We start from the raw sequence: 25601 nt of genomic DNA on the forward strand, positions 1-25601 counted from the left end.
AAATTTGCTGAGAGAGTAGATCTCAAGTGTTCTTACCACAAAATAAAAGGTAACTATGAGACATGATGGATGTATTAGATTTTGCTAATCATTTCACAATGTATAAACATATCAAAGCACCACACTGTAGACCTTAAATATATATAGTTTTATTTCCCACTGGGAGACTCCTCTACACAAAACACTGGCCCACAAATAGATGAGATCAGCATGTTTCCTCAACAATTCAACATTAACTTGTATCTATCTGAAAGAACAACAATTCAGCTTTATCACAAAGTTATAGGTTTTAAAACAGTAGAACCTACATCTATTTTAAGTAATAGTTTGCCTACAGATCCATATCAAGTAACTAATTCAAGCACCAAAAACCCCTTCAATTTTTTTTTTATTTTTTATTTTTTTGCGATACGCGGGCCTCTCACCGCTGCGGCCTCTCCCATTGCGGAGCACAGGCTCCGGACGCGCAGGCTCAGCGGCCATGGCTCACGGGCCCAGCCGCTCCGCGGCATGTGGGATCTTCCCGGACCGGGGCACGAACCCGTGTCCCCTGCATCGGCAGGCGGACTCGCAACCACTGTGCCACCAGGGAAGCCCCCCCTTCAATTTTGAAGGGACTTCAAATGAGCTTCAGTCATTTTTCACCTAAGCAACTATATAGGGAAACAAGCTAGGAAGCAATGACTGAAAATTTTTAGTAATAATTTACAAGTTTACTATCTGTTTTAGCTATATCTGTTGTTCAACTCAAAGAACCATTGTAAGGAAGCAGAGTAAGTGTGAAGACCATCTTGGCAAGCTCAAGTGCTTTTAAAATCAAGAAAGCAAAGTAATCTTGGAGGCTCAACAGGTATATTTCACAGCATCATTTACTAAAAATCACTGCTTACACCTTTACTATCCTTAAGATTTCAACTTAATAACACTAACTAAATTCGTTCAGTTCTCTAGGGACTTCTCAATTGTAAAGAAGAAAATAAATAGTCCATATTTAAATATGCTACAGCAAATATCACAGGGGAAAAACATTCAATGGATCATTCAGAACAGCAAAGTTCAAAGTGTTAATAGCCAAATGTTCATTTATTCTGATCACGGCAAGCAGGAAAAGGGGGAAGGATAGGAAAATGAGACAGAGTTGATAGAACACAACATGAACTCACTGGTTGAGTTGCCCTGCATCTGAATGATGCACTTGGATTCTTTGCTGGTCTCTCGAGAATTGAAGGGCCGCACACGGACAGCCACCTTCACTGAGGCTCCCGACATTCTGATGGTCTTGTTATATATATGCAGTCCAGAAATAAAGAATCAAATCTTCTTATGAAATTATGTTCAAGTTTCCTTTAAAAAAGAAAAAATGATTCATACAAGATAGTCAGAATTAAAGAAAGCATGGGCTAACTTGAGCATACGAGCTACTATCTTAGTACTATTTGTTTCCATTTCTAAAAACCTCATCCCTTTTCTTCCCTATAAATCTTATATTCTCAACCGTAAATTATCAGATAGAAAATAAAGACTGTAATTTGTTTTCCTGTTCCATTATCTCTTTACCATGCCTAAAAAGTCCCTAGACTTAATAATAAAAAATTTAACTGCAAAGTAACAAACGTCTTCCTTGCTCTCTGTTTTTCTGGATCAGTCTTCAATAATATATGAAAAAAACCCAAAATGTTTATTTGTTAAAGAGGGTTCCTTACACAAGTAACTTGCCATCTGCAAAACAACTTATTACTTGTCTTTAAAGAAATGCACTGAACTTTTTATATCTTAATTTCAGTTTGAAACATCCAGTTACATGATGTATATTTAAACAGCAAAAGGACAAAGATAAGCTCTAGCTAGCTTCTTTAACTACAGATATCCTGGGATTCCTTTAACTTCTATGAACCCTTTCATATGTATCTCATTTGGTCCTTACAACCATCCTGTACAATAAGCAGAGAAGGTTTCAAAAGACCCAAGTTCTATCCTCTGACTCACGGCAGAATCAAATCACTATATTTCACTTTTGAATGAAGCCACCGGGAAAAATGTGAACATTTTTTAGAGGAATAGTTTCCCTCCCAACAGAACAAAACGAACACTATTCTGTGAAAATAACCCACATAAGTAATTTCCACAAGAAACAACAGATCTCAATCTGTATTCTATCCATTATATAAACATCTTCAAGAAGAACTGAACAAAAGAAAAAACTAAGAAAGAAAAATACTTATGGGTCCAATTACCAGGGAACTCCAACAGAACTTAAACCTGACCAATTTTTTTCCACATAATTAAGTAAAAGTTAGGAATGCTAACCTCCAGCTGAACAACTACTAATACTTTCCACAGGAAAAGGCAAAAATAAATACCCTATCTTATTTTCTAACAGCACTATCACTATTTGAAATTCTTGGTTTTTGGACCATGTCTATTGTCTGTCTCTCATACCACCACCAGAATGCTCAGACACCTTGTTTGTCAGCACTTAAAACAGTATCTGATGAAAGAGCTCACTACATGTTTGCTGAAGGACTGAATTAATGAATTATATTTCCCAATTGTGAGAATTATCTGTTCAAGTCCTCTACCTGGTTTACTGACTTTTTTTGTTTGTGTTTCAAATGATTACAATATTTATTGATATTAATCTTTTTATATTTGCTGCAATGTTTTTTCCAGTCTGTTTCACATTTTATTTTACAATAAACAGATGGTTCTTTTTTTAATACATCAAACATTTATTTTAATCACATTTATTAAATGAAAGCTTAGAGTTATTAACCCTTCCAGTCGATACAGCATGACCTATAGTCAATAGTTGAATACTTTGCCAAAAGAGAGTGAATGAAGCATTTGCAAAAAGCAAGACACACAACACATTTCAACCCCCCCGAGTCCACTTTAATATACAGCCATCATCTCAACACTCAGTACGTCCCATTATCTTCTCCCCGAAAGGAGCAACCTCTGCCAATCTTCCCATTTCTATCTGGACCCATACCATAAATCTTGGAGTCATCTTTGCTTCCTTCTCTTTGAATCCTTTCATTAGTGCTAACATTATTAATGAAATACCATATGAAAACTTTTAAAACATAAATTTCCATTCTTCTATCCCCTCCTTCCTCTCATTTCCATTGCCCTAACCTTAATCCATGTCCTTACTACCTCATGCCTAGGGCACTTGCAATAAAGAAACTAATCTTTGAGCTTTTAGATTTAATCCAATAGTCCTTAAATGGGGGGAGAGGAGCAGGATTTGCACAAAACGATCACACAGGGGTCTTTTGAAAAGCAAATGAGCCTAGCCACCTCCCTTTTGAGATAGGGCCCAGGTATGGGTTGTTTTGTTTTATTCATTTTCTAAAGATTATGTTGTAAACCTCCAGCTGAGAACTCTACTCAACTGCTTAACCCTACTGCAATATTAACCCTTCTAAAGCATGACTTTCTTTTTTTTTAAAGACTACTTTTTTTTTTTTTTTTTTTTACTTATTTATTTTGGCCGCGCCACGCGGCACGTTAAGATCCTAGTTCCCAAACCAGGGATTGAACCCACGCTGCCTACATTGGAAGTGCGGAGTCTTATAAATCACTGGACCACCAGGGAAGCCCCCTAAAGCATGACTTTCAATTTCACTTCCAAACCCAAGAACCTTTTCTTACTCCCCAGCACTTACAAGATCAGTCAAGGTACTCTGTATTCTAGTCAAGCTCCTTTACTATTCCACACACGTTCTTTCACACCTTCTAACAATTTCCCCCCTACAACAGATCTATGAATCTTCATTTTCTCCTCTACTTGATGGCCCAGCTCCAGTCTTAACTCTTCCAAATGACTACCCAAACATTCCAGGAATCACTGGTATTTCCTACAGCACTTACAGTCCCAAACACATTGTGAGAACACTGTTATCACTTTACACGACTATATTCTAGCTTGTATGTTCTTTAATAGGTTCCCAAAGTGAATATCCTATTCCTTCAAAAATCTCTTTGAACTTGGGTTCCTTGAAAAAGTGGCTAATTCCAAGTCTGGGCAAGAAATTTCAAGATGATTCTGGGACATCTTAGTATGACCACAAGCAAGAAATCAAAGACTAATATGGGGTCATGGCAAAAAGACACAAGTGCCAACTTAAAGGAGCTCCCACTGGACAAAGATGGGATAATTGGAGCATAAAAATACATACATACATACAAACACACTGCATATGGACTGAAAAACATTAAATATATAAATTCATGAGTTCATAACGATACTTTCAAAAACCTCATTATTCTGAAAACTGGCAAATAAAACAAAAGAACAGAGCATGCGTACAGTCTGTGTATCCTGTATAAACTATATTCCAGGACAGTCAAATAGACAACGAGGACAAGCTCTTCTTTACAGAAAAAGTCTGACTAATAAATGCAGAAGAAATGACAGAATTAGAATGTCACCAATTCCCAACCCTACTAACATAAAGGTTCTCTGCATCATCACTATCTACTAAAAAAGCCTTAAACGAAAGGTTGGTTGATATGGGAACATTATATTGTATGAATTAGGCTGACAAAATCTGAACCAAATGATCATCAATCTTAACATCACTAAAAGTGGGGCACGTAGGTGGCCTATGCCTCCTGATGTGCTGCAGTAGGAAACACACGGCACCAGCTAGTAAATATTATCCCACTCCCCTTAAAAAAAAAAACAAACTGATAGAATCAAGCCTCAGTTTATAGGACATATAGGGAGCAAAGAAACAATTTAAATGATACCTAGAAGATACAATCAGCCAAACCCAGAATACAGAAAAATCTACAGTTCAAGTCACCCAGTTTCTTCAATTAAATAGCATGATTTGGGGGAGAGGGGTGGTAATAAAAGAGACTTAAATGTTGACAATTAATGAATATTGTAGATATGTAAATTTTAAAAAAACAAAACTTTCTTCTTTTGTGTTCTATTCGGGGCCTACCAAAATGTTCAATGCTGCTAACTAACTTACAAACCGACAACAAAGGCTGAAACCTCCTTGCTAAGCTTTAGGTTATAAAGTACTATTTAGATATAAAGTACTAGGAGCCGAAATACTAACCTCTTTACTATTTAAAGTCCCCCACGCATATACTTTTCAAGTTGTTTCACTCTTCTACCCAGCTAGCCTCCTGGCATACCATTCAACCTAACACAATCAAAGCCCAAACATCTCTCCACCTCCCCCAGCTCTTCCACCTCTTTTCTATTTCTTTTAATGTTCTCACCATTCTCCTGTTCCCACACAGGCCAAAAAGCTTGTTTCCTCTATCCATCTAATCAACTGCCAAATTACATGGCTTCCACCTATAAAAATCTCTCTCCATTTCTACCACTGCCATACCATCCCTTTTACGCCTTCAATACATCTCACCCAAGACCGTTAATCATCTTAACCACTTTTTCTCTTTCTTCCTCCTACCCCAACCATACTACACAATACTGTCATTTGCATATATTCCATCCATACTATGCAATGCTGCCAGATTCACACTCCTAACGCACAGGTCTCTTCATATCACTGTCCAGTTTCTCTACTGTCTACCAAGCAATGACTGAACTCCTCACCAGTGGCTCTCAATGTGTTCTGTAACATAAACCACCTATTTGTGTGTGTGTGTGTGGTATGCGGGCCTCTCACTGTTGTGGCCTCTCCCGTTGCGGAGCACAGGCTCCGAACGCGCAGGCTCTGGACACACAGGCTCAGCGGCCATGGCTCACGAGCCCAGTTGCTCCGCGGCATGCGGGATCCTCCTGGTCCGGGGAACGAACCCGTGTCCCCTGCATCGGCAGACGGACTCTCAACCACTGCACCACCAGGGAAGCCCAAACCACCTATTTTTACAAGCCCACAAAACACTGCCTTCCATCCACTTTCCTTAACAACCACCCACCAGAGGGTTTCCTGAAAGCATCTCATGTTTTTCTGTCCCTGTGCCTTTGCTCCAATGCTCCTTCTACTTACTGTACCCTTCCTCCTCTCCTGTTCTTCTCAAAATCCAACTTTTCTTCCAGGACCTTCTCATATGCTACTCATTTCTAAAGCTTTCATAGATTCTCCCCACCTTGCAAACCAAATGCAAATGCTTCTCCATTTAATACTTCTCAACTCATTGACCTCACCTAGGGCAAAATGAGTTATTTGTTTTTCTTCTTTTTTAAATAAATTTATTTATTTTATTTATTTTGTTTTTGGCTGTGTTGGGTCTTCATTGCTGCGCGTGGCATTTCTCTAGTTGTGGTGAGTGGGGGCTACTCTTCTTTGTGGTGCATGGCCTTATTGCGGTGGCTTCTCTTGTTGCGGAGCACAGGCTCTAGGCGCATGGGCTTCAGTAGTTGCAGCACGCAGGCTCAGTAGTTGTGGCTCACAGGCTCTAGAGCGCAGGCTCAGTAGTTGTGGCACACGGGCTTAGTTGCTCAGTGGCATGTGGGATCTTCCCGGACCAGGGCTCAAACCCGTGTCCCCTGCATTGGCAGGCAGATTCTTAACCACTACGCTACCAAGGGAGCCCTGTTTTCCTTATCTCTGCTGTAAATTTTAAGTTCCTTGAGGACAAGACAGAATTTTAGTCACGCTTTTAGTCATTCTTCTTTGTAAGTGATAGGTATATTTTTAAATTACTTTCCCAAAACAACCTGAACCTAAGTACATTTTTTTTTCTGATTTAACTGTCCTGTTGTAAAACTGCAACCATCTTCACAAGTGAGTTAAAATTTTATACAGTAACAAGAAACTACAGTTAAGTAGACTACAGAAAGTGTTACTTTGTTACTTCCCTAAAACTACAAAGAGTATCTTTTATAATGGATGTCCATCAAAGAATTACAGTTTCAAAACTCCCTGATCTTTTTAAAAAATTACCAATTATATAAATCTGAAATCAAGTTTAAATTCCAGTGAGAAACAATAATTACAGAATATTTTTAAGAAGTTATAGGAAAACAATAAAAATTATAATACATTTTCCAAGTTTCATAGAGCCAAAGACAGGTAGGAAAGGCAACCATACATACTCTAAATCACTTACACAGCCTCAGTTCTAGGTTGTTCCTCTGACCAGTTTTCCTTCCTTATGACATACGATTAGAAGCATTAGGAAAATGGAATGGAGCAAAAATTCCAGAAGCCTTCACTAACAGTAAAGGGATAATAAAACATTTAGATCTAATTCATTTGAATTTTTCTAAATTTTTGCACTATTGCTTAACTTTGACCTTGTGCAATTCTCTCTCGCCCTCAGAGGCACTCTGGATTATTAGGAGCCTAAGGAGAAGACTAAATGACTTCTCAGCAAAGTGAAAAAACAAGAATGAAATAATCTTAGATTTTTGGTTGGTTGGGTTTTGTAATATCCCTTTTTTATAGAAAACAGCCAGGGTTATATTCCTAAAACAGAGGTCAATGCATGTCATTCCCTCTCCTTAAAAGCATTCAGTTGGTTTCCATGGCCTCAGAACACAACCTAAAAATTCATGAGCCTCCACAATCCAACCTCCTTCCCCAGTCTGTTTTCACTGCCCAACTTTAAGCCTTCTCCACCAAGCACCTCTTACTACACCAAGCATGTGATGCTTGGAAGCTCACTCTCCCTTCTAACCTATTACAAGTCCATATCTTTTCTTTTTTTTTTTTTGCGGTACGTGGGCCTCTCACTGTTGTGGCCTCTCCCATTGCGGAACACAGGCTCCGGACGCGTAGGCTCAGCGGCCATGGCTCATGGGCCCAGCCGCTCCGCGGCATGTGGGATCTTCCCGGACCAGGGCACGAACCTGTGTCCCCTGCATCGGCAGGCGGACTCTCAACCACTGCGCCACCAGGGAAGCCCCTACAAGTCCGTATCTTTTGAGGACAAGGTCAACTGTCACCATGAAGCAGGAAGCATTAAGTCATACGTTCCTTAACATCCCCCTTTCTAAGCTAAAAGTCATACCTTCTTTCTCTTTGCTCCCTAAAAATGTTGTGTTGATTCCTCATTTTTCTACTTATTTCATTCTGCCCTACGTTGCAGTCAGTAGTTTACTTAACTCTCATACACTGATACTTTATTCAGTACATGTCTGTCACAACTGAAAACATAATTTAACCAAGAAATTCAGTCTTTTAAATTCAACATTCACACAATTTGCTATATCCCCGCAAATTTACAATATCAACAAGCAGTCTATTTAAAAGATAATCTTTTCTAGTGAATTACATTTTAAAGAATGAATTAGGGGTGAGGGACAACTCAAATTCCATTTGGAGGCATCTTTGAGCTCGTCGAGTAGACATCATGAGCAAAGCTCACCCTCCAGACTTGAAGAAATTTATGGACAAGAAGTTATCATTGAAATTAAATGGTGGCAGACATGTCCAAGGAATACTGAGGGGATTTGATCCCTTTATGAATCTTGCGATAGATGAATGTGTGGAGATGGCAACTAGTAGGCAACAGAACAATATTGGAATGGTGGTAATACGAGAAAATAGTATCATCATGTTAGAAGCCTTGGAACGAGTATAAACAATGGCTGTCTTCACCAGAGAAATCAACTGCTTCCACATGTCCCCTCTCCACATTTTACTATGATGAAAATTGGATCGTGTACATTTTCTTACTGAACTTTTTTGTTAAATTTCTGTAATAGTCAAAAAAAAAAAAAAAAAAGAATGAATTAGGGAATTCCTGGCAGTCCAGTGGTTAGGACTCGGTGCTTTCACTGCCGAGGGCCCAGGTTCAATCCTTGGTCAGGGAACTAAGATCCCACAAACCTTGCAGCATAACCAAAAAAAAAAAAAAAGAATGAATTATAAGAAAGAATAAATGTATACTCCAAAATAAATATCTGTAGCTAATGAGCCCGTTTTGAGAGGGTGTGAAAATTTCCTTGTTATTATTAAAGTTTTGCATCTCTTGGCCTAATATTCTCCTTGAGGACCAAGCAGGCTTTAGGATCCAATATTCTGTGTCACTGACCATGCCTATACTGAGAAAATGGCCCTCAAAATGTGAGAATTCATTTTTGTGTGTGTATGAATTTTGTGTGTGTATGTATGTCTATTCTTGGTCTTTGACTCTGTGGATAAAAATCAGCCATGACCCAAGCTGTGAAAGCTCAAAAGGGATCACATGTTAGAAAAACCTCTTTCTGCATTCTAACCCAATGCCAAGAATCAGACTGCACAGGAAGTTTCCTGACAGATCAGATTTTCAATCTCAAATGAGATTACACTAGCTCAGTCAGGCTCCCCAACTGTTTTAACCACTATAGAAAATAACCTGAAACAATTTTTAGATTTATTAGACACGTGTCTTCCTGTCACTGCAATTAAGAAATCAAGAACCTTCCTTTTTACTGGTGACATGCTTTTATTCTCATAAAGGAAGAAGTACATCCAGAAACAACAGCTCCTATGGCCTAAGGCTTAAAATAAACCACTCTGAAGTTTTTCATTGTTTTCTTATCTTTCACTGTTTGGATGGTTAATACTAAGCTCTGTCTAGTAAGTCAATTCATTTTACTATTTGAAGCCACATCCTATAATTTTCTTTTAGCAGATCCACTGGGAGCTCTGCCACTCAAAACCCAATATTCCACTGAAGCTCTTCTATTGTCAAAGTCGATGACAACAGCTACTCCTGGAATTGTCCAGGTTAAAATGAACTCAGCTCGGCTATGATGTAGAAATGGAAGTTTCAGTCAGAGGTTAATTCAAATTTGGTATGAGGCAAGGTTCTTTCTGAAATCTGCCTGTGACCGCACCTACCTGCCTGGTAGGTAGCTCACTAGCTGGGCAAGAACACAGGTCAGACTTTTCCATGTGTCAACAATGTGTCAATCTTGCCACATGATAAACCAGTACCCAAAGCTTAATAGGTATGTTTTCATTGAGATGACAACACAATACAAGTATTCCAGGTTCTCACCAGGGTTATTAAATAATGAGTTTTCTGCTGGGATACTCAGACTTATCTTTACATAAAGTTATATACGTGAACCACGTTAGTCATATCCTTCATAGAAAAGACTTAAGTTATATTTTAATGTTGTATTCTCAGTGCGGAAAGCAGGTGGATTACTTTTTTAAATAGGTCTTTGAAGAACATTTCTTCCTTTTACTTAAAGACCTGCTGAAAACACTTAGGACGTATATCTTTCTATCAGGGTGTCTATAACACTTTTCTCTTAGAATTTCTTTAGAATTCATTACCAGAAAAAAAAGTTCCTCTTGACAAATCATTAGCTTTCTTTCACCAGAATGAAAAGTGTATAATTTCTCTTTCCCTTTTTATCTTGACTTTCAAAAGTTTCAAAACTAAGTTACAATAACCACACTATACAAACTTACACATATACAAATTGTTGTAGTTTGTATATTTACTTTTTCCTCCTGTCACATACATTTTTGTTTCTTCTCCATGTTTAACAGCCTCACCGTATATATAGTATTGTGGTAAGCTGCTCAAAACCTTTTTAAAAGCAGTAAGTGATATAAATTATAACTATATAAAACTTTCCTGTAATAGCCTAATCTGCTAGTTATTTTAACACTGAAAATACGTTATGTAGTCAAAATTCTAGTTCTTAAAAACAAAGTAAGCCTTTAAAAGTTATACAAAAATTTGTGAATGATAGCCATGTGAATGGCCAGAAAAGCACGAGGCCCAGGAGACTGCAACCAGCCCCACAAAACAGAAGCAGACAAAGGAGGGAGTGAAGTGAGCAACAATTTCAATACAGCACAGGCGTGAGGCGTGCCCCCCCAACCCCCCCCCCCCCGCATCAGCAACAAGGGCTGGAAACCAGAGCATGAGCAGTGTTGGTGAAGTGGGGGGGATCACTGCAGCTAGTCTGTGGTGGGCTGAGGAGTAATTAGGAGGCAAGGAATTGGAAATGCAAGTATCCTCACTGTTTCCAGAAGCTGGCTGTGAGGACAGGAGAGACAGCCAGGAGGGAACAGGGATGAAGCAGGAATTTTTCTCCTCCCCACCCCATTGTATTAATACGAAAGACTTGGATGTTTCTATCCTTTATTCAGCAGCTACTTATGAGGTGCCTACAATGTAACAGGCAGTTCCAGGAGTCTGGGATAAATCAGTGAACAAAACAGATAAACATCCTTGCCATGGAGGAGTCTTCCTTCTAGTAGGGGAGAGGGGACATTAAAATAATAACTTAAGTTATTACACAGAATATTCGGTGATTATAAGCGTTATGAAGGAGGAAAAGTACAACAAAGTCGGGGGGGCTCAGGAGTGTGGTTGGAAGGGGTGCCATGCAGGTGCATAAATGAGGTCAAAATAGGCCTGTTGAGGTAGTGAGGTTTAAGCAAAGACCTGAAGGAGGTAAAGGAATTAGCCAAGCAGATTTCAGGGAAAGAGTGTTCCAAGCGGAAGAAAGAATCAGAGCAAAGGCCCTATTGTGGGACTGCACCTCCTGTGTTCAAGGAACTGTGTGTGGGGAAACAGCAAAAGAGGGAAAGAAAAGTAGCCAATACAGCAAGTCCCCAGAGATTAGAAAAGGCAGTGATATACAAAACAAGCCAAGGGGTTAGCTGAAGTCAGATAGAGTAACCTTTCCCTTGAGACTGGAGGAAAGAGGGTAAGAAAGAAGGCAGAATGTGAGCGTTTGGCGTGGGGTGGGGGACAGCAGAGCCAAGGACCTCACTATGGAGAGCGAGGGTAGTCTGAATTGTTTTCTAATTATGGTAGGAAGGAAGGCCTCAGAAGTTTTCCGTATTTTCTCAGAAAAGATGCCTGCTTGGTACATGATTATGAGATGAAGCAAATGAGGCTGTTCTGGCTCCTGCAGAATTATTTCATGCTAATACAGCAGGCAAGATTGTCAAAGCAGGTACTGCTGTGGTTGGTATTCAGAGTTGCTGTATCCAAGGAATGTATTTTCTCAGAAAAATAAAATAAAATCAGGACTTGCTTTTAACTTCAGAGAAGAGACAATTAGATCAAACCTATCAATTCATTCAATGTCAGAAGGCTATACAGATTTATGGGCACAGGGAGATCAGCTCAGGGCTTTGTGACCTAGAGGGGTGGGGTAGGGAGGGTGGGAGGGAGACGCAAGAGGGAGGAGATATGGGGATATATGTATACGTATAGCTGATTCACTTTGTTATACAGCAGAAACTAACACAACATTGTAAAGCAATTATACTCCAATAAAGATGTTTAAAAAAAAAAAGGCAGAGAAGTTTGTAAGCAAAGGAAGGGGAAGTGGGGGAATTCACGCCTTTTCTTTCCTATGAGGCTATAGGTAAGGTTTATGCCAAGTATGGGGCAGTGAGGAGATTTTTGAAATCGGTCAAGATTTTTGAAAAGCCAGTGTGGAGAACGGGGGAGGGAACCGAGCAGAAATGCTTTGACAGACACCAAAGACAGACTCAGGGGAAACCTAAGACTACACATCAACTGTGGTACCAATCCCCAGCACTGTGTGAGGTTTCTCCATGACACAGAGTAAAAAGGGAGGCTACCGATGATAGGAATGATGCAAGGCTGGCATCGGCACGGTGGGTCTTGCAGAACAATAAAGAAGAGTTAAAAACTTCAAGTGCTAGTAAGAAAATGGCTGAGACAATGCACCCAGAAATCACAGTGGAGAAAAGGAAGACAAAGAAGTAAAATCTGAAAAGGGCCAATGGACCAAAGACTTGAGGTGGGAGAACACACAGCAAGAGACTACTAAAGTGAGAGCTGTAAATTATCATAGTTGAAGGTCTGAAGGTGATGACACGTTAGAAGATATGGTCACAATACTGAATTACTGCAACAGAATGAAGCCAATGTTTGCTTGGGCTGAAGTCAAGGAATTTTAAAGTTAAGAGTAGTTATAAAGGAAGATCAGCATAGTGGTCACTTACTACTTCTAGTGACCCTGGGGAAGTCATTTAGCCTCTGTCTCAGTTTCTTCATCTGTATAATGGGGATAACTGTATCTATTTTATATGGTTGTTATAAAGATTAAGTTAGTGAGTAAATATAAAGTGGTTAGAAAAGAGCCTGGCACATAGAAAGAGCTCAATATGAGTAAGCTATTTTATCATTATTGTTGTGGTTGTTGTTTATACAGTCACGGACGTCTGCCAGGATGATGTCAGAAATTCGGATGGAAGGGAGAAGTAAGCCAAGTCGTCAAACAGAGCAATGGTAGGTGAAGGTGTTGTTGAATGATACACTTTAGCATAAAAAATGTGATATCATATGTAAAACAATTCTAAAATCTATCAGACATTTACAATCTTGTGACTTAAAACATATATACAAACCACTACAAAACAATAACAAAAGTACCAATCGAGTATTAGATAGTTAAGTATTATATGGCAATACAGAGAGGGAAGAGGCTCTGACTGAAAATCATTGAAACCACCATGGCAAGGGCAGCAATACACTAAACTGTACTAAAACAGAAAGGAGTTGGAGTTAACTTGATCTTACCATATCCATAGGCATATGGTAAAGTGAAACTTCCTTGAGAGTAAAGAACTAAATCTCTACACACACTCTTAATTAACTGGTAATGAATGTCGTAGAAGTGAGCATAAACGAATTACTGGGCCATTAATCGAAAAGTCCAACTCAGAAGTCCAAAGAACCCTTGGCAGGTTTTTGCTATTACAGTCATATCTGTTTCATTTATCTTCTACTGATGAGCTGCACGAAAAAAAAGTTCTAAATATGTATTTATTCACACTCTTTTATGAACTCCAGAAATTCACCAGTATCTGTACCAACAAGGCCATCTTTTAAAGAGAACTACATGAAGTAGACATGCTATACCTTTCCCTTCAGAGCCTTGTGAAATTACGTCACATCAGTGTACAAGACCAAAGGGATATGCTTACTCCTGGAAAAGACCTGCTGTGATCAGCAGCCTGGGAAGGGGGTTTACAAACAAGGCAGGGGCACTTTGTTGTCCTTTACTTTGTACCCAGGACAAGACCAAAGCAGGATGTGAGCTAGAAAGCTTTGGCCTTGGAGAGACTCTGTTGGCACTCTTCTTGGCAGTTTATTCCCTGCACATATTCAAAGTGGGAAAGAGAAAAGAGAGAAAAAAGGAAAACTGCATTCATATCTGGTCTTGAAAAGGAAAGTTTGCTTGGAAGCTGTACTTAATTGGATAAACTTTGGAAAAACATTCATCAGAGCAGAGCTGCACAGACTCACAAAATCTTGCCTCCAAATCAGACTCACAATCAGGTCTGATTTTACCAAATGCTGAAATTATGTTTAACCACAATTCTTCAGATCTTTTCTACTAATAAAGTCAATGTCAAAATTTAAATCTTAGAAATATTTCTTAATTGGGGCATGGAATTTAAAAACAGACATTCTGTATTTCTCGCATGTTAACACAAAGCAAAAACCACTAATTTCTGTTGAAGCCATGTTTGATTCAACCAAGTTTTAAAAGGAAAACTTAATGATAAAATAAAAAATAAAGTGTTAAGACTTTTCTTAGAAAACCTTATCTGAAAATGTTTAAGCAGTTCAACTTTAGTTACAGGAATTTATTCATTAAGAAATGGAGTTTGAATGAAAGCGAAGGGCACAAAGAAGGCGGGCATGCCATTCTCCAGGACTTTTCCACATCTAGGATGTAGGAAAAGACAGATTTATAGGCTCACACTGAACTCTTATTGATCATATCCAGATCTTTTTTACAACGCCAACATGTGTGCAATCTTCATATTCCATCCTTAACCTGTACATTACCAATTTCACTTGTCTCATAATCCAACAGCTATACCAAGTTAATTAGGGAGCATCACCTCGCTTCTTAGAGAACACAAGATTTTATTATGACTAAGCTAAGTTGACAAAATGCCAGCCTTTATATAAAATATCCACCATGATATCACCTCTTAAGAGCTATTCAAATCCAATCACCATACTTTCATGGGGCTCAGACAGACCCATCTAAGACACAAAACATGTTCAGTATCAGCAGAACAGCTGCCTAGAACAGTAAGAGATATGTGAGCAAGGGATCTGTTGACAATCTAATTTCAGCTACGTCGAGATTCCACAAAGATGACAACCTGCGGCCTCAGAAATACTGCTGCAAGCTTCTACCATCATCAGAATATTCCAGTTTACTTCACCTCTGCATCTCAGCTACTCTGAACATCTATCCACCCGACACAACATACTAATTCCAGGCCTCCATCCTGATAAATTGGCCTTAGCAATCCTCAGATCTGCCTCTGTACAAGTCAGGCATCGTCATCCCTTCTGTGTCCATAGCACTGGTCATAGAAGACGAACACAGAAACCCATCATTTCACCCCAACAAGAATGGAATCTTGAAGGCACTCTGCCCTGGAAGCTCAATTAGCAATTCACCAAGGAGAAAAAGTGATTTTGGAGTCCCATTCTGGTTTTAGGGCCCGGAATGTTTTGTGTGGCACGAACAATGACTGGCTCGCTGGAGCAACCTCCCAACCCCCCCAGTTTGGCTGTGGTGCGGCCCGTCACCCTGAAAGCTGCCAGGGCTGTCACTCGGTGCCTTCCAGCAACCGGACCTGGCTCCTAAAGGATTTGTCAGATCATCCTCCCAATATGGCTGCTAGAGTAATCCCGGGCTGCCTATCGCCGAGACCACACCAGCCTCCCCACGGCTGGCCAGCATCCAACAAGCCCCCTCCCTTCCCACCGCGCCCCTCCTCTCCAGTCCTTGCGCCATCGGCTCCCCCCTCCCACGCGATACCCGCTCCTGCCTTCATCTGGCAAAAGGGCCCAACCACATTCCTAGCCGAAGCCCCGATGCCAACCAAAACCGGGGAGAGGGGATGGGGGGAAATAATAAAGGGTAGCTTCAAGACGGAGCAGAGCCGCAATATGCGCAGAGAGCCCGGCGAACGGGCCGACAGCGGCGGCTCGGCTGACCTCTGGGCACGGCCGGAGCCTGGCAGCTCAGGGGTAGCGGAGGGCCGGTGCGGGGCGCTGCGGGGGACCCGGCAGGCCGCTGGACCCAAGCCCGGGGCTCGCGGGAACGGTCCCCCACCCCCGAGGCCAAGGCTCCCCAACCCCGCCCCGCCCCACCCCACCCGTTGCCCCGGTGGGGCAGCGCCCTCAGTACTCGCGGCTCCGGCCCGGCTCGGAGCTTCCCCCGCTCGGACCCCGCCGGCCGGCCGCCCCTGGGCCGGCCGCCCCTCCCCCCGGGCGGCCCCCTCCTCAGGCCGGCGGCGAAGCGCCCACCGCCGCCCTCCCCGCCCCCCGCCTTACCTCAGCCGCGCTGCGGACAGACGGACGGGCGGGCGGGCCGGCCAGATCAGCAAGCGCCGCGGCGCGCGGGGGCGCGGGGAGCCCGGCACCGACGCTCCTCAGCGCGAGCAGCGGCCGCCGAGAGCCGCAGGGCGCCGCTCGGCAGCCCCATCACGCATCGGGCCAGCCCCGCACCGAGGGCCGCGGCGGGCGGAGGGTGGGAGCACGGGAGACCGGGGCGCGGCGAAGGGCCGGCGGTGGCGGCTTCGGCGGTCGGGGAGAGGCTCAGCCTCTCGCTGGCACCTCCCAAGACCGCCGCCGTCTGACTGCCCCGCGCCGGTCCTTGCGAAGCTCCGCCTGCAGCCGCCGGCGCCGGACACCGCCCGGAGCCCTGCCGCCGCGCGTCACCTCCGCCCGCCCCGGCGCCCGCAACTGACGCGGGCAGCGACCAATAGGGGTGCAGAGCTTGGGGTGGCCGGCCAATCGCAGGAGAAGCAGGAGAAGGGATGCGGCGGGGAGAGGCGGAGACTGCGGGGCGCCTCCTGGTGGCTTAGAGGCCGGAGGGGGTGCGGGGGGTGCGGCGTGGGCGAAGGCTGTGCCCGGAGTCCCCTCCAGGTTGACCCCCGAAGGGCGTAAGTCGGCAGCAGGCGCGCCGGGCTAACCCGATCATCCGCCTTGTAAGCGGACAAAGCAAGCCTAAGTGGGGCGGGGCTGTGGGGGCCAGAGGAGCAGAGACGACTGTGAGAGGCGGCCGAGTGTGGAGTCATTGTCCGTTTGGAAAACATCTCACGCGTTGAAGCCGCCGAACGCGGCGCAGTCGGATCGGAGCTGAAACACGCAAAGGGAAGAGTGTATGATCCCGCAGAAAGCCTCCCGGCCTATTCTTATCGAGCCCGATCACAGCACCTCCCACACGCCACCTTGGGAGAAAAGGCCGAATGAGTAATGGAAAAGCATGACTTAGTGGGCTTTCAACTTGTCTCCTTGGGAGACCGAGTAAGGGCCGCGAGTAAAAGAACAAAATGCTTTGTATCGCCCCGAGTTAACCGACCGAGCTCGCCTTTGAGAGATGCCCTTGAAGGAGGGTTATTGGAATTAAGAAACCCGGAGAACACAAGCGCTCTGGTAGCGATTTTTAAAAATCAGGTTTAGATTCAGCTCAAAAGAAAAAGCCCACAACTGTTCATGAGAGGTACAATTCAGTACTTAACAAAATATTAATTCAGCGGTAATATGTGAAATTATCATGCCAAGCATCACTATTTTATAAGGTTGTGAAATGCTTTTGATTTACTAGCAGAAATTTAAAGTAAAATCGGATTTTCCCCCTGAATTCAATACAGTGTAGGATGTAAAAAGCCTTCTTTATAAGCATAGACTCTAAAACATCAAAATTAAGTTTCTACACTAATAATTTTGGAAGATTTCCACCCCCGCTAAAGTCCTCATACTCGCCATCCAGTCAACATCTATTGAACATTTCTCATTTCATTTAGAATTTAAACTTCACCTATCCACAAAAGGATTTGACATAGCTTACACTGAAGCATACAAACAATAAAACTATATAGCATTAAAGTAGGAGTAAAGTTAATAATTTTTTAAATAATAAAAGGCTGTATGGTGGGGGCACTGTCTGAATAAGGGGAACACATAGAAAGAGAAAATAATATTAAAAACCAGAGTCAAGGGCTTCCCTGGTGGTGCAGTGGTTAAGAATCCGCCTGCCAATGCAGGGGACACGGGTTCGAGCCTGGTCCAGGAAGATCCCACGTGCCGCGGAGCAACTAAGCCCGTGCGCCACAACTACTGAGCCTGCGCTCTAGAGCCCATGAGCCACAACTAGTGAGCCCGTGTGCTGCAACTACTGAAGGCCGTGTACTGCAACTACTGAAGCCTAGAGCCTGTGCTCCACAATAAGAGAAGCCACCGCAATGAGAAGCCCACGCACCGCAACGAAGAGTAGCCCCCGCTCGCCGCAACTAGAAAAAGCCCGCGTGCAGCAACAAAGACCCAACGCAGCCAAAAATAAAATAAATAAATTTATTTAAAATAAAAAAAAAAAGGGCTTCCCTGGTGGCGCAGTGGTTGCAAGTCCGCCTGCCGATGCAGGGGACACGGGTTCGTGCCCCGGTCCGGGAAGATCCCACATGCCGCGGAGCGGCTGGGCCCGTGAGCCATGGCCGCTGCGCCTGTGCATCCGGAGCCTGTGCTCCGCGACGGGAGAGGCCACAGCGGTGAAAGGCCCGCGTACCGCAAAAATAAATAAATAAATAATAAAAAATAAAATAAAATAAAATTAGGTTTAAAAAAAATAAATAAATAAAATAAAATAAAATAAAAAACCAGAGTCAAGAGAGGACAAAACCCAGCACAAAACCCACTGGGCACAAAACCCAGCTCCTAGCTTCCTAAAGGCCAACACAAAAATGAGCTTACAATGAGTTAATAAACAGAAGCTCATCAATTCATCAGTAGAAACCAACTTTTTCCTTTAAAAAAGAGCTCTTTGCATAAGTACTCTGATAAGCACCATGGAGAGTTACAAAACCTTGATGGTAGTTAATATTGTTTGAGCTCTCAATGGAGCTCAAATTAAAAAGAATCTAAAACAGTGAAGGGAATGTGGTGGTAATCATCCCTAGACAAATTAAGCAAAAGCACACAGAGAAGGGTCAATAGAGGCAGATTAGACTGTTCTAGGTTTCAAGATGAAAATAGCCTGGTCTGCATAAGCATTTTGCCCCTCTGACAGATGAAGTCACTCTGCAGAGCCCTTCAGTTTCTCAGATTACAGATTTTGTACAAAGGCACCTCTCTAAAGTCAGAAAGTACTAGAAAATTGAATTTAGCCATGGCCCAGTAGAGTTATCCCTAGAATACAAGGAAAGAACACCAAAATATTTATTAATGTGATGCACACAGCCATGCTACCACAACTAATAAGGTTTCTGGATACAAGATCAATATACAAAAATCCAAAGTGCTCTTTTTCGTTAGGAATAGACGTGATATAAAGCGATTCTGTTAAAAATAGCAATAAAACTATTAAATGTTTAAGGATAAGTTGACAAAAGATGAGCAAGACCCATATGGAAAAAAGTTATACAACTGTATTGTTGAAACACATTAAAGAAGACCTAAATAAATAGAGGTACTGTATTCTTTACTTGGGGGCAGGAAGAAAATATTATAAAGATGTCAGTTCTTTTTTTTTTTTTTTTTTTGGCTGCGTTGGGTCTTCGTTGCTGCATGCGGGCTTTCTCTAGTTGTGGCGAGCGGGGACTACTCTAAGTTGCGGTGTGCGGGCTTCTCATTGAGGTGCCTTCTCCTTGCAGAGCACGGGCTCTAGGCACGTGGGCTTCAGTCGTTGCAGCACACGGGCTCACTAGTTGTGGCTCATGGGCTCTAGAGCGCAGGCTCAGTAGTTGTGGCACATGGGTTTAGCTGCCCCGTGGCATGTGGGATCTTCCCAGACCAGGGATCGAAACTGTGCCCCTTGCATTGGCAGGTGGATTCTTAACCACTGGACCATCAGGGAAGTCCTATAATTTCAGTGAATATTTCAACAGGATTTTTCATGGAATTTGACAAGGTGATGGTAAAATTCAAATGGTAAATCTATTCCATGTCCCTTTTGAAAAAATCATATGCTAGAACAAATCCAAGAATATCCATGGCAATTTTGAAGAATGAGGTGTGGGGATTTGCCCATAAGTTAGCAAGATTTTCTGTAACATCATACTAATTAGAATTCTGTTGCATTGGCACAAGAATATACAAATACAGAAATGGAACAGAATAGAGTCTAGAAACAGACCACGTGCATATGGGAATATAACATATGACAGCATTGGCATTACAAAGCAATGGAGAAATGATAAACTATAAATGATAATAACTGATGTGGAATAATTGCTTAACTATATGGTAAAATATGTGATCCTTACATCACACCAAACAAAAAATAAATCTCAGGTGGACTGAAAGCCTAAATCAGAAAAACAAAACTGGGCTTCCCTGGTGGCACAGTGGTTAAGAATCTGCCTGCCAATGCAGGGGACACGGGTTTGAACCCTGGTCCAGGAAGATCCCACATGCCGCGGAGCGCCTAAGCCTGGGCGCCACAACTACTGAGCCTGCGCCCTAGAGCCCGCGAGCCACAACTACTGAACCCATGTGCCACAGCTACTGAAGTCCATGCGTCTAGAGCCCGTGCTCTGCAACAAAGAGAAGCCACCACAATGAGAAGCTCGCGCACTGCAACGAACAGTAGTCCCCGCTCGCCGCAGCTAGAAAAAGCCCACGCACAGCAATGAAGGCCCAACACAGCCAAAAATAAAATAAATAAAATAAAAGAAATTAATTTAAAAAAAAGAAAAGCAAAACTGTAAATGGTTTAGTAGGAAATATAAAATATTTTTATGACCTTGAGATAAAAGAGAAAAAAGTATTATTAATCACAAAGGACTGATGAATTTGACTATAATTTTTAGAAAACACTTCTATATAACAAAAGATATCATAAAACAAAGCAAACAACAAACCATAGATTGGAAAAATATATTTGCAACACATTTCACCAATGAACCATTCAGAATATGTAAAGAAATTCAATCAATTTACAATAATACAAATCAGTATGAAAATATAAACAACCTAGCAGGAAAAAAATGTGCAAAAGGTTACGAGTAGAAAATTAACAGAGGGGAATTCCCTGGCAGTCCAGTGGTTAGGACTCAGTGCTTTCACTACCAAGGGCCGAGGTTCAATACCTGGTCAGGGAAGTAAGATCAGCCACAAAAAAAAAAAAAGAAAGAAAGAAAGAAAGAAAAGAGAATTCACAGAGGAAGTTATGAAAAGACACCTAACTCACTGGAAATGAGATAGCATACCACATCCATCTAATTGCCAGAAATAAAAAGCGTAACAATACCAAGTTATGTCAGGGAGTGAAATGGCCCGACTTCGTTAACAACCAGTCAAAGAGAAGATGAGCATATCCCTCTAAGCCAGCAATTCCTCCTCCAGTGTATACCCTAGAGAGTCTCTTGCATAGACAGATAAGAAAACAGATACAAGAATGGTGTTTGCAATATTGTTTGTAATAGGGAAACATGGAAATATCCATCAGGAGGAGGATGGATGAATAAACTGTGATGCAGTCATAGAATAGAATAGTACATGGCAGTAAAAATGAATGATCCAAAAAAAAAAAAAAAAAGAATGATCCAGAGCTACTTTTCTTTTCTTTTTTGGCTGTGCCTCGTGGCTTGCAGGATCTTATTTCCCTGAGCAGGGATTGAACCCGCGGCCCCAACAGTGAAAGTGCTGAGTCCTAACCACTGGACCACCCAGGAACTCCCAAGAGCTACATTTAACAGCACACCTTCAGCAGTCAGGGCCCAGTCAGGAAACAGAAAACCATGACAGTTGTTACAAACACAGCAGATTTAATAGGTGAAATGGTTATCCGTATGCTCCCAGGCTCAAAGAGAAAAAAAAAAGGAGAAGGGATGATAACTCAGAGACTAGAAACTGTAGGAAGGTGCTACACTCATAAGCATTGGGAGGACAAAAAGGAGGAGGGGGTGTTACCAAAGCTAGGAGACTCGAGGGAGGAGGGGCCAGGACTGGAGCTGGGGATGAAAAGCAGGGGCTGCTGCATCAGCGGAAAGCACCAGAAGAAAGGAAAGAGCAAAAATGAAAGAAAAACCATGACTTCTCTCATCTCAATACCTCTTACTGGCAGAATCCAAAGGGAAATCAACTGGCAAAGGAGCTTGAGAAATACAGACTACAGAAGGGTGGGTACAGGGCTGAGAAACAATAGGTAGGTACCCAGCACAATGGCTTATCTCAAAAACATGAAGCTGAGCAAAAAAGAAAAAACTTGTGTGCCATATAATGTCCTTTATATATAAAGTTTGAAAACATGCAGAAGAACACTACACTATATAGTCCTATATATAGTGTATATAGGACTATATTCATGTACAGTCGAAAACATGGGTGAGAATGATAATCACCAAATTCAGAATATAGGTTATCCCAAGAGAGAGAAAAGAAAGGAAGCAGGACACAAGAAACATCAACTCCATCTGTAATATTTTATTTCTTGGGAAAATAAATGATCCGAGGATGGGAATGTTGATGGAGTTGGGTGTGGATACGTGGGTGGGTATCTTTGTGCTAGTCTCTATCCTGTACTGCCTGTTACAAAATATTTCATCATTTAAGAACGATATTTGTCCTAAGGCATCCCAGCTCTGATCCCGCCAGTAATCCTCTGCAGTCTGGGTCAGCAGCTGGATCAGAGAGACTGACCAGTGGCAGCTGGACAAAGCATGAAGGGCTGAGTGGGCGGGAGACCATAATCCTCTCTCTGACCTGGTTCTAAGATGCGCTGGTCTCACAGCCTGCTATGTAAAAGGCCACCACATCTTGGCCAAACAGTTGGGCTTCCTGACTCAGAGTCTGTATTCATTCAAAGCTGCTGCATGGGGAATTCCCTGAGAGGGGGGGTCCAGTGGTCCTCACGCTTCCACTGCAGGGGGCACGGGTTCGATCCCTGGTTGGGGAACTAAGATCCCGCATGCCACACGGTGTGGCAAAAAACAACAACAACAACAGCAAAATAACTGCCACATGCCACCACTTGCACTGGCAATAATGTAGGAAGAGCTCATTTTCATTTCTGGGAGAACTAAGACTGCAGTCCTCTGCAGAATTATCCGTGTCCATAAAGAGAATTATTTTCTGGTTATTTTAACCTAGATCAGGTAACATATGTACTTAAGTCTTGGATCATATTGAACATTTAAAAATAGAAACTGCTTATATTTTTGGACATAGGAGGTCGCCATGTTGAAGTAGAGAAGATCTGGGTTTTTTTGTTTGTTTGTTTTGTGTGTATGTGTCTTTTATTTATTTATTTTTATTATTTATTTATTTACTTGGCTGTGACGAGTCTTAGTTGCGGTGTGTGGGACCTTTGCTGCGGCAGGCGGGATCTTTAGTTGCGGCATGCATGCAGGATCTAGTTCCCCGACGGGGGATCGAACCGGGACCCCCTGCCCTGGGAGCGTGGAGTCCCAACCGTTGGATCACCAGGGAAGTCCCCAGATCTGTTTTTTTATACAAAGTCCTTGTAAATATTAATTAGTTAACATCTATTTGATATAAGTACGTGTGTACAGATTGTATTAAACACTGTATTAAATAACAATTTAGAGCTCAAGATAAATCAATAAGTGCTCTTTTTTTTTTTTCAGTGAATACTTCGATAGAATGCAGTCTGGTTTAACTCATTAATATTAATATACAGTGACACCACGTATGCTGAGGTTATTTGGAATCAGAGAATCAAAACAGGAAAATATTTTAGAACTGGTTAGCCCACTTCATCAGGAGACCGATGAGCACAGAAAGCCTTTTACTTTGCAGAGGACTAATTTTTTTTGATGGCTTCAACTACCCAGAATCCAGAAGGAAGGAAAAGAAAACCAACCAAAATAAATGTTTTAAAACTCAAACATCTTATTCACTGGAAATTTCCTCAGGCCCGCGTTAAATACCTCTTTACTTATGTTGCGCCACTAATACTTTTTTTTTAAGTTTTTTTTTGTTGTGGACCATTTTTAAAGTCTTCATTGAATTTGTTACAGTACTGCTTCTGTTGTTTATGTTTTGGTTTTTTGGCCACGAGGCATGTGGGATCCTAGCTCCCCAACAAGGGATTGAACCCGCACACCCTGCATTGGAAGGTGAAGTCTTAACCACCGGACCGCCAGGGAAGTCCCCTGCACCACTAATTCTAACAAGTTCCACTGCCTGAATTTTTAGCTAATGAGATCAGTGGAACAAATTGGAAAGGGGGGATTGCAACGCTAGAAGTGAAGCTTACTACAACAAGGACTAAAATTTTAAAAGCACACGTAAGATCTCAAAAAACCTGGCTGCCTCATAACGCTTGGATCCAAATGACTTTTAGCTATCTCCAAAAACCAAACTAATACAAAAACTGAATTCTGGTATTGTCTAGAATAGTCAAAATCATACTGCAGGATATAAACACAATTCTGGAAAAGAAACTTCAAAAACATGTCGAGTAGGGCAAAAGTGACACCTTTGAAAATAAGTTTCTAGTCTTCTAGACAGCCCTGAAAAGAAAAAAGTCTCCGCCTGGACCACATTCTCTAAAGTTGTTAAAGGCAGTAGCAAAATCAATTGGTGTCATTTTCCCCCCTTTTGCTCCAATGCTCAATTCATTTAAATATAAAATGAATATCAGTTTAACAAGTAATATATACAACACAATGCAGGTTAGCACAATTGCTATGATCACCCTGGCCCTGAGGACGACACAGTAAATGCCAAAAAAATCCATGCAGAAGTAATGAATCAAGAACCAAGCACCAGGGCTTCCCTGGTGGCGCAGTGGTTGAGAGTCCGCCTGCCAACGCAGGGGACACGGGTTCGTGCCCCGGTCCGGGAAGATCCCACATGCCGCGGAGCAGCTGGGCCTGTGAGCCATGGCTGCTGAGCCTGTACTCTGCAACGGGAGAGGCTGCACCAGTGAGAGGCCCCAAAAAAAGAACCAAGCACCAATATTTTTGTAGACTAAAAGAAATGGGAAATTTTAATTTGGTGTGTTCTCTTAGTTCCCAATGATTAGTGCAAGATTTTGTTTTAATCACCTGCTGGCTCTTTGCAAAAACAGTCAGCAGTGATCAATATGTCTGGCTTTTCCCCTGGTCCTAACTGGGGACCCATCATTTCAGCCAAATAAGAATCTTCTGCATAGATTCTCCTCTTCTGAATTGCAGTTTACATATAATTTTTCTGTAACAAGCATTTTTACTAATTAGGCACAACCTTGTATCAATTAACTTTGGTCTTAAAGCCATGATTAAAGAAACCAAATTGTTGTTTCTGGCAATTGCTGTGCCAGTGACAGATGGCCCTAGAACACATGGGAAGAAGATGGTGCCTGAAATGGGCTCCCTACAGCTCCAGAGACATGCCAGCTGCCAGGAGGGGTCCTTAGGACACAAGAACGGGGACACTCCAGGCAAAACGGAGAGCTGGGAGCATGATGTCCAGGTGAACGGGGCTCAGCAGAGTCATGATATGTAAGATGACCCCTTCAAATCCATCATTCCCAAATCCCCATTCCAAGGAGACTATCCTGAAGACATAGCTTGGCCCAAAGCTCCGGCTTTCAGACAGTGCCTCACGGGAACTGCACTTTGTTACCCTTGTTTAGAGCACAACCACTTGAGATGAATATATAATTCCTGCTGAGAGAAAGCATCTACTGCAAAGAGGAAGTAGAGAGGGGTTGAGAGCACCTGGCCTTTACAGTCCAACTGTTTGGA

At 42.2% G+C, this 25601-nt stretch overlaps 2 protein-coding genes across 4 annotated transcripts in view; one reads left to right on the forward strand and one right to left on the reverse strand.

Annotated features, from left to right (window-relative positions):
* KIF1B (kinesin family member 1B) overlaps positions 1 to 16538 on the reverse strand; it is a 147536-nt gene extending 130998 nt beyond the window's left edge. For all 3 annotated transcript variants that reach the window (XM_082833169.1, XM_082833171.1, XM_082833170.1), the window contains exons 1-2: positions 16243 to 16538; positions 1164 to 1344 (exon numbers count right to left, since the gene is read on the reverse strand). In XM_082833169.1, the coding sequence (XP_082689295.1) occupies positions 1164 to 1269 (106 nt within the window). In that variant the 5' untranslated portion in view covers positions 1270 to 1344; positions 16243 to 16538. The remainder of the gene's footprint in view (positions 1 to 1163; positions 1345 to 16242) is intronic.
* On the forward strand, positions 7958 to 8908 carry LOC309958556 (small nuclear ribonucleoprotein G-like). The gene has a single exon (XM_082834559.1). The coding sequence runs from the start codon at positions 8290 to 8292 to the stop codon at positions 8518 to 8520; it is 231 nt and encodes a 76-aa protein (XP_082690685.1). The 5' UTR covers positions 7958 to 8289; the 3' UTR covers positions 8521 to 8908.
* Positions 16539 to 25601: the final 9063 nt, after the last annotated feature.

The sequence above is a fragment of the Leucopleurus acutus genome, assembly GCF_964270905.1.
Source record: "Leucopleurus acutus genome assembly, chromosome: 2".
NCBI classification, from domain to species: Eukaryota; Metazoa; Chordata; class Mammalia; order Artiodactyla; family Delphinidae; genus Leucopleurus; species Leucopleurus acutus.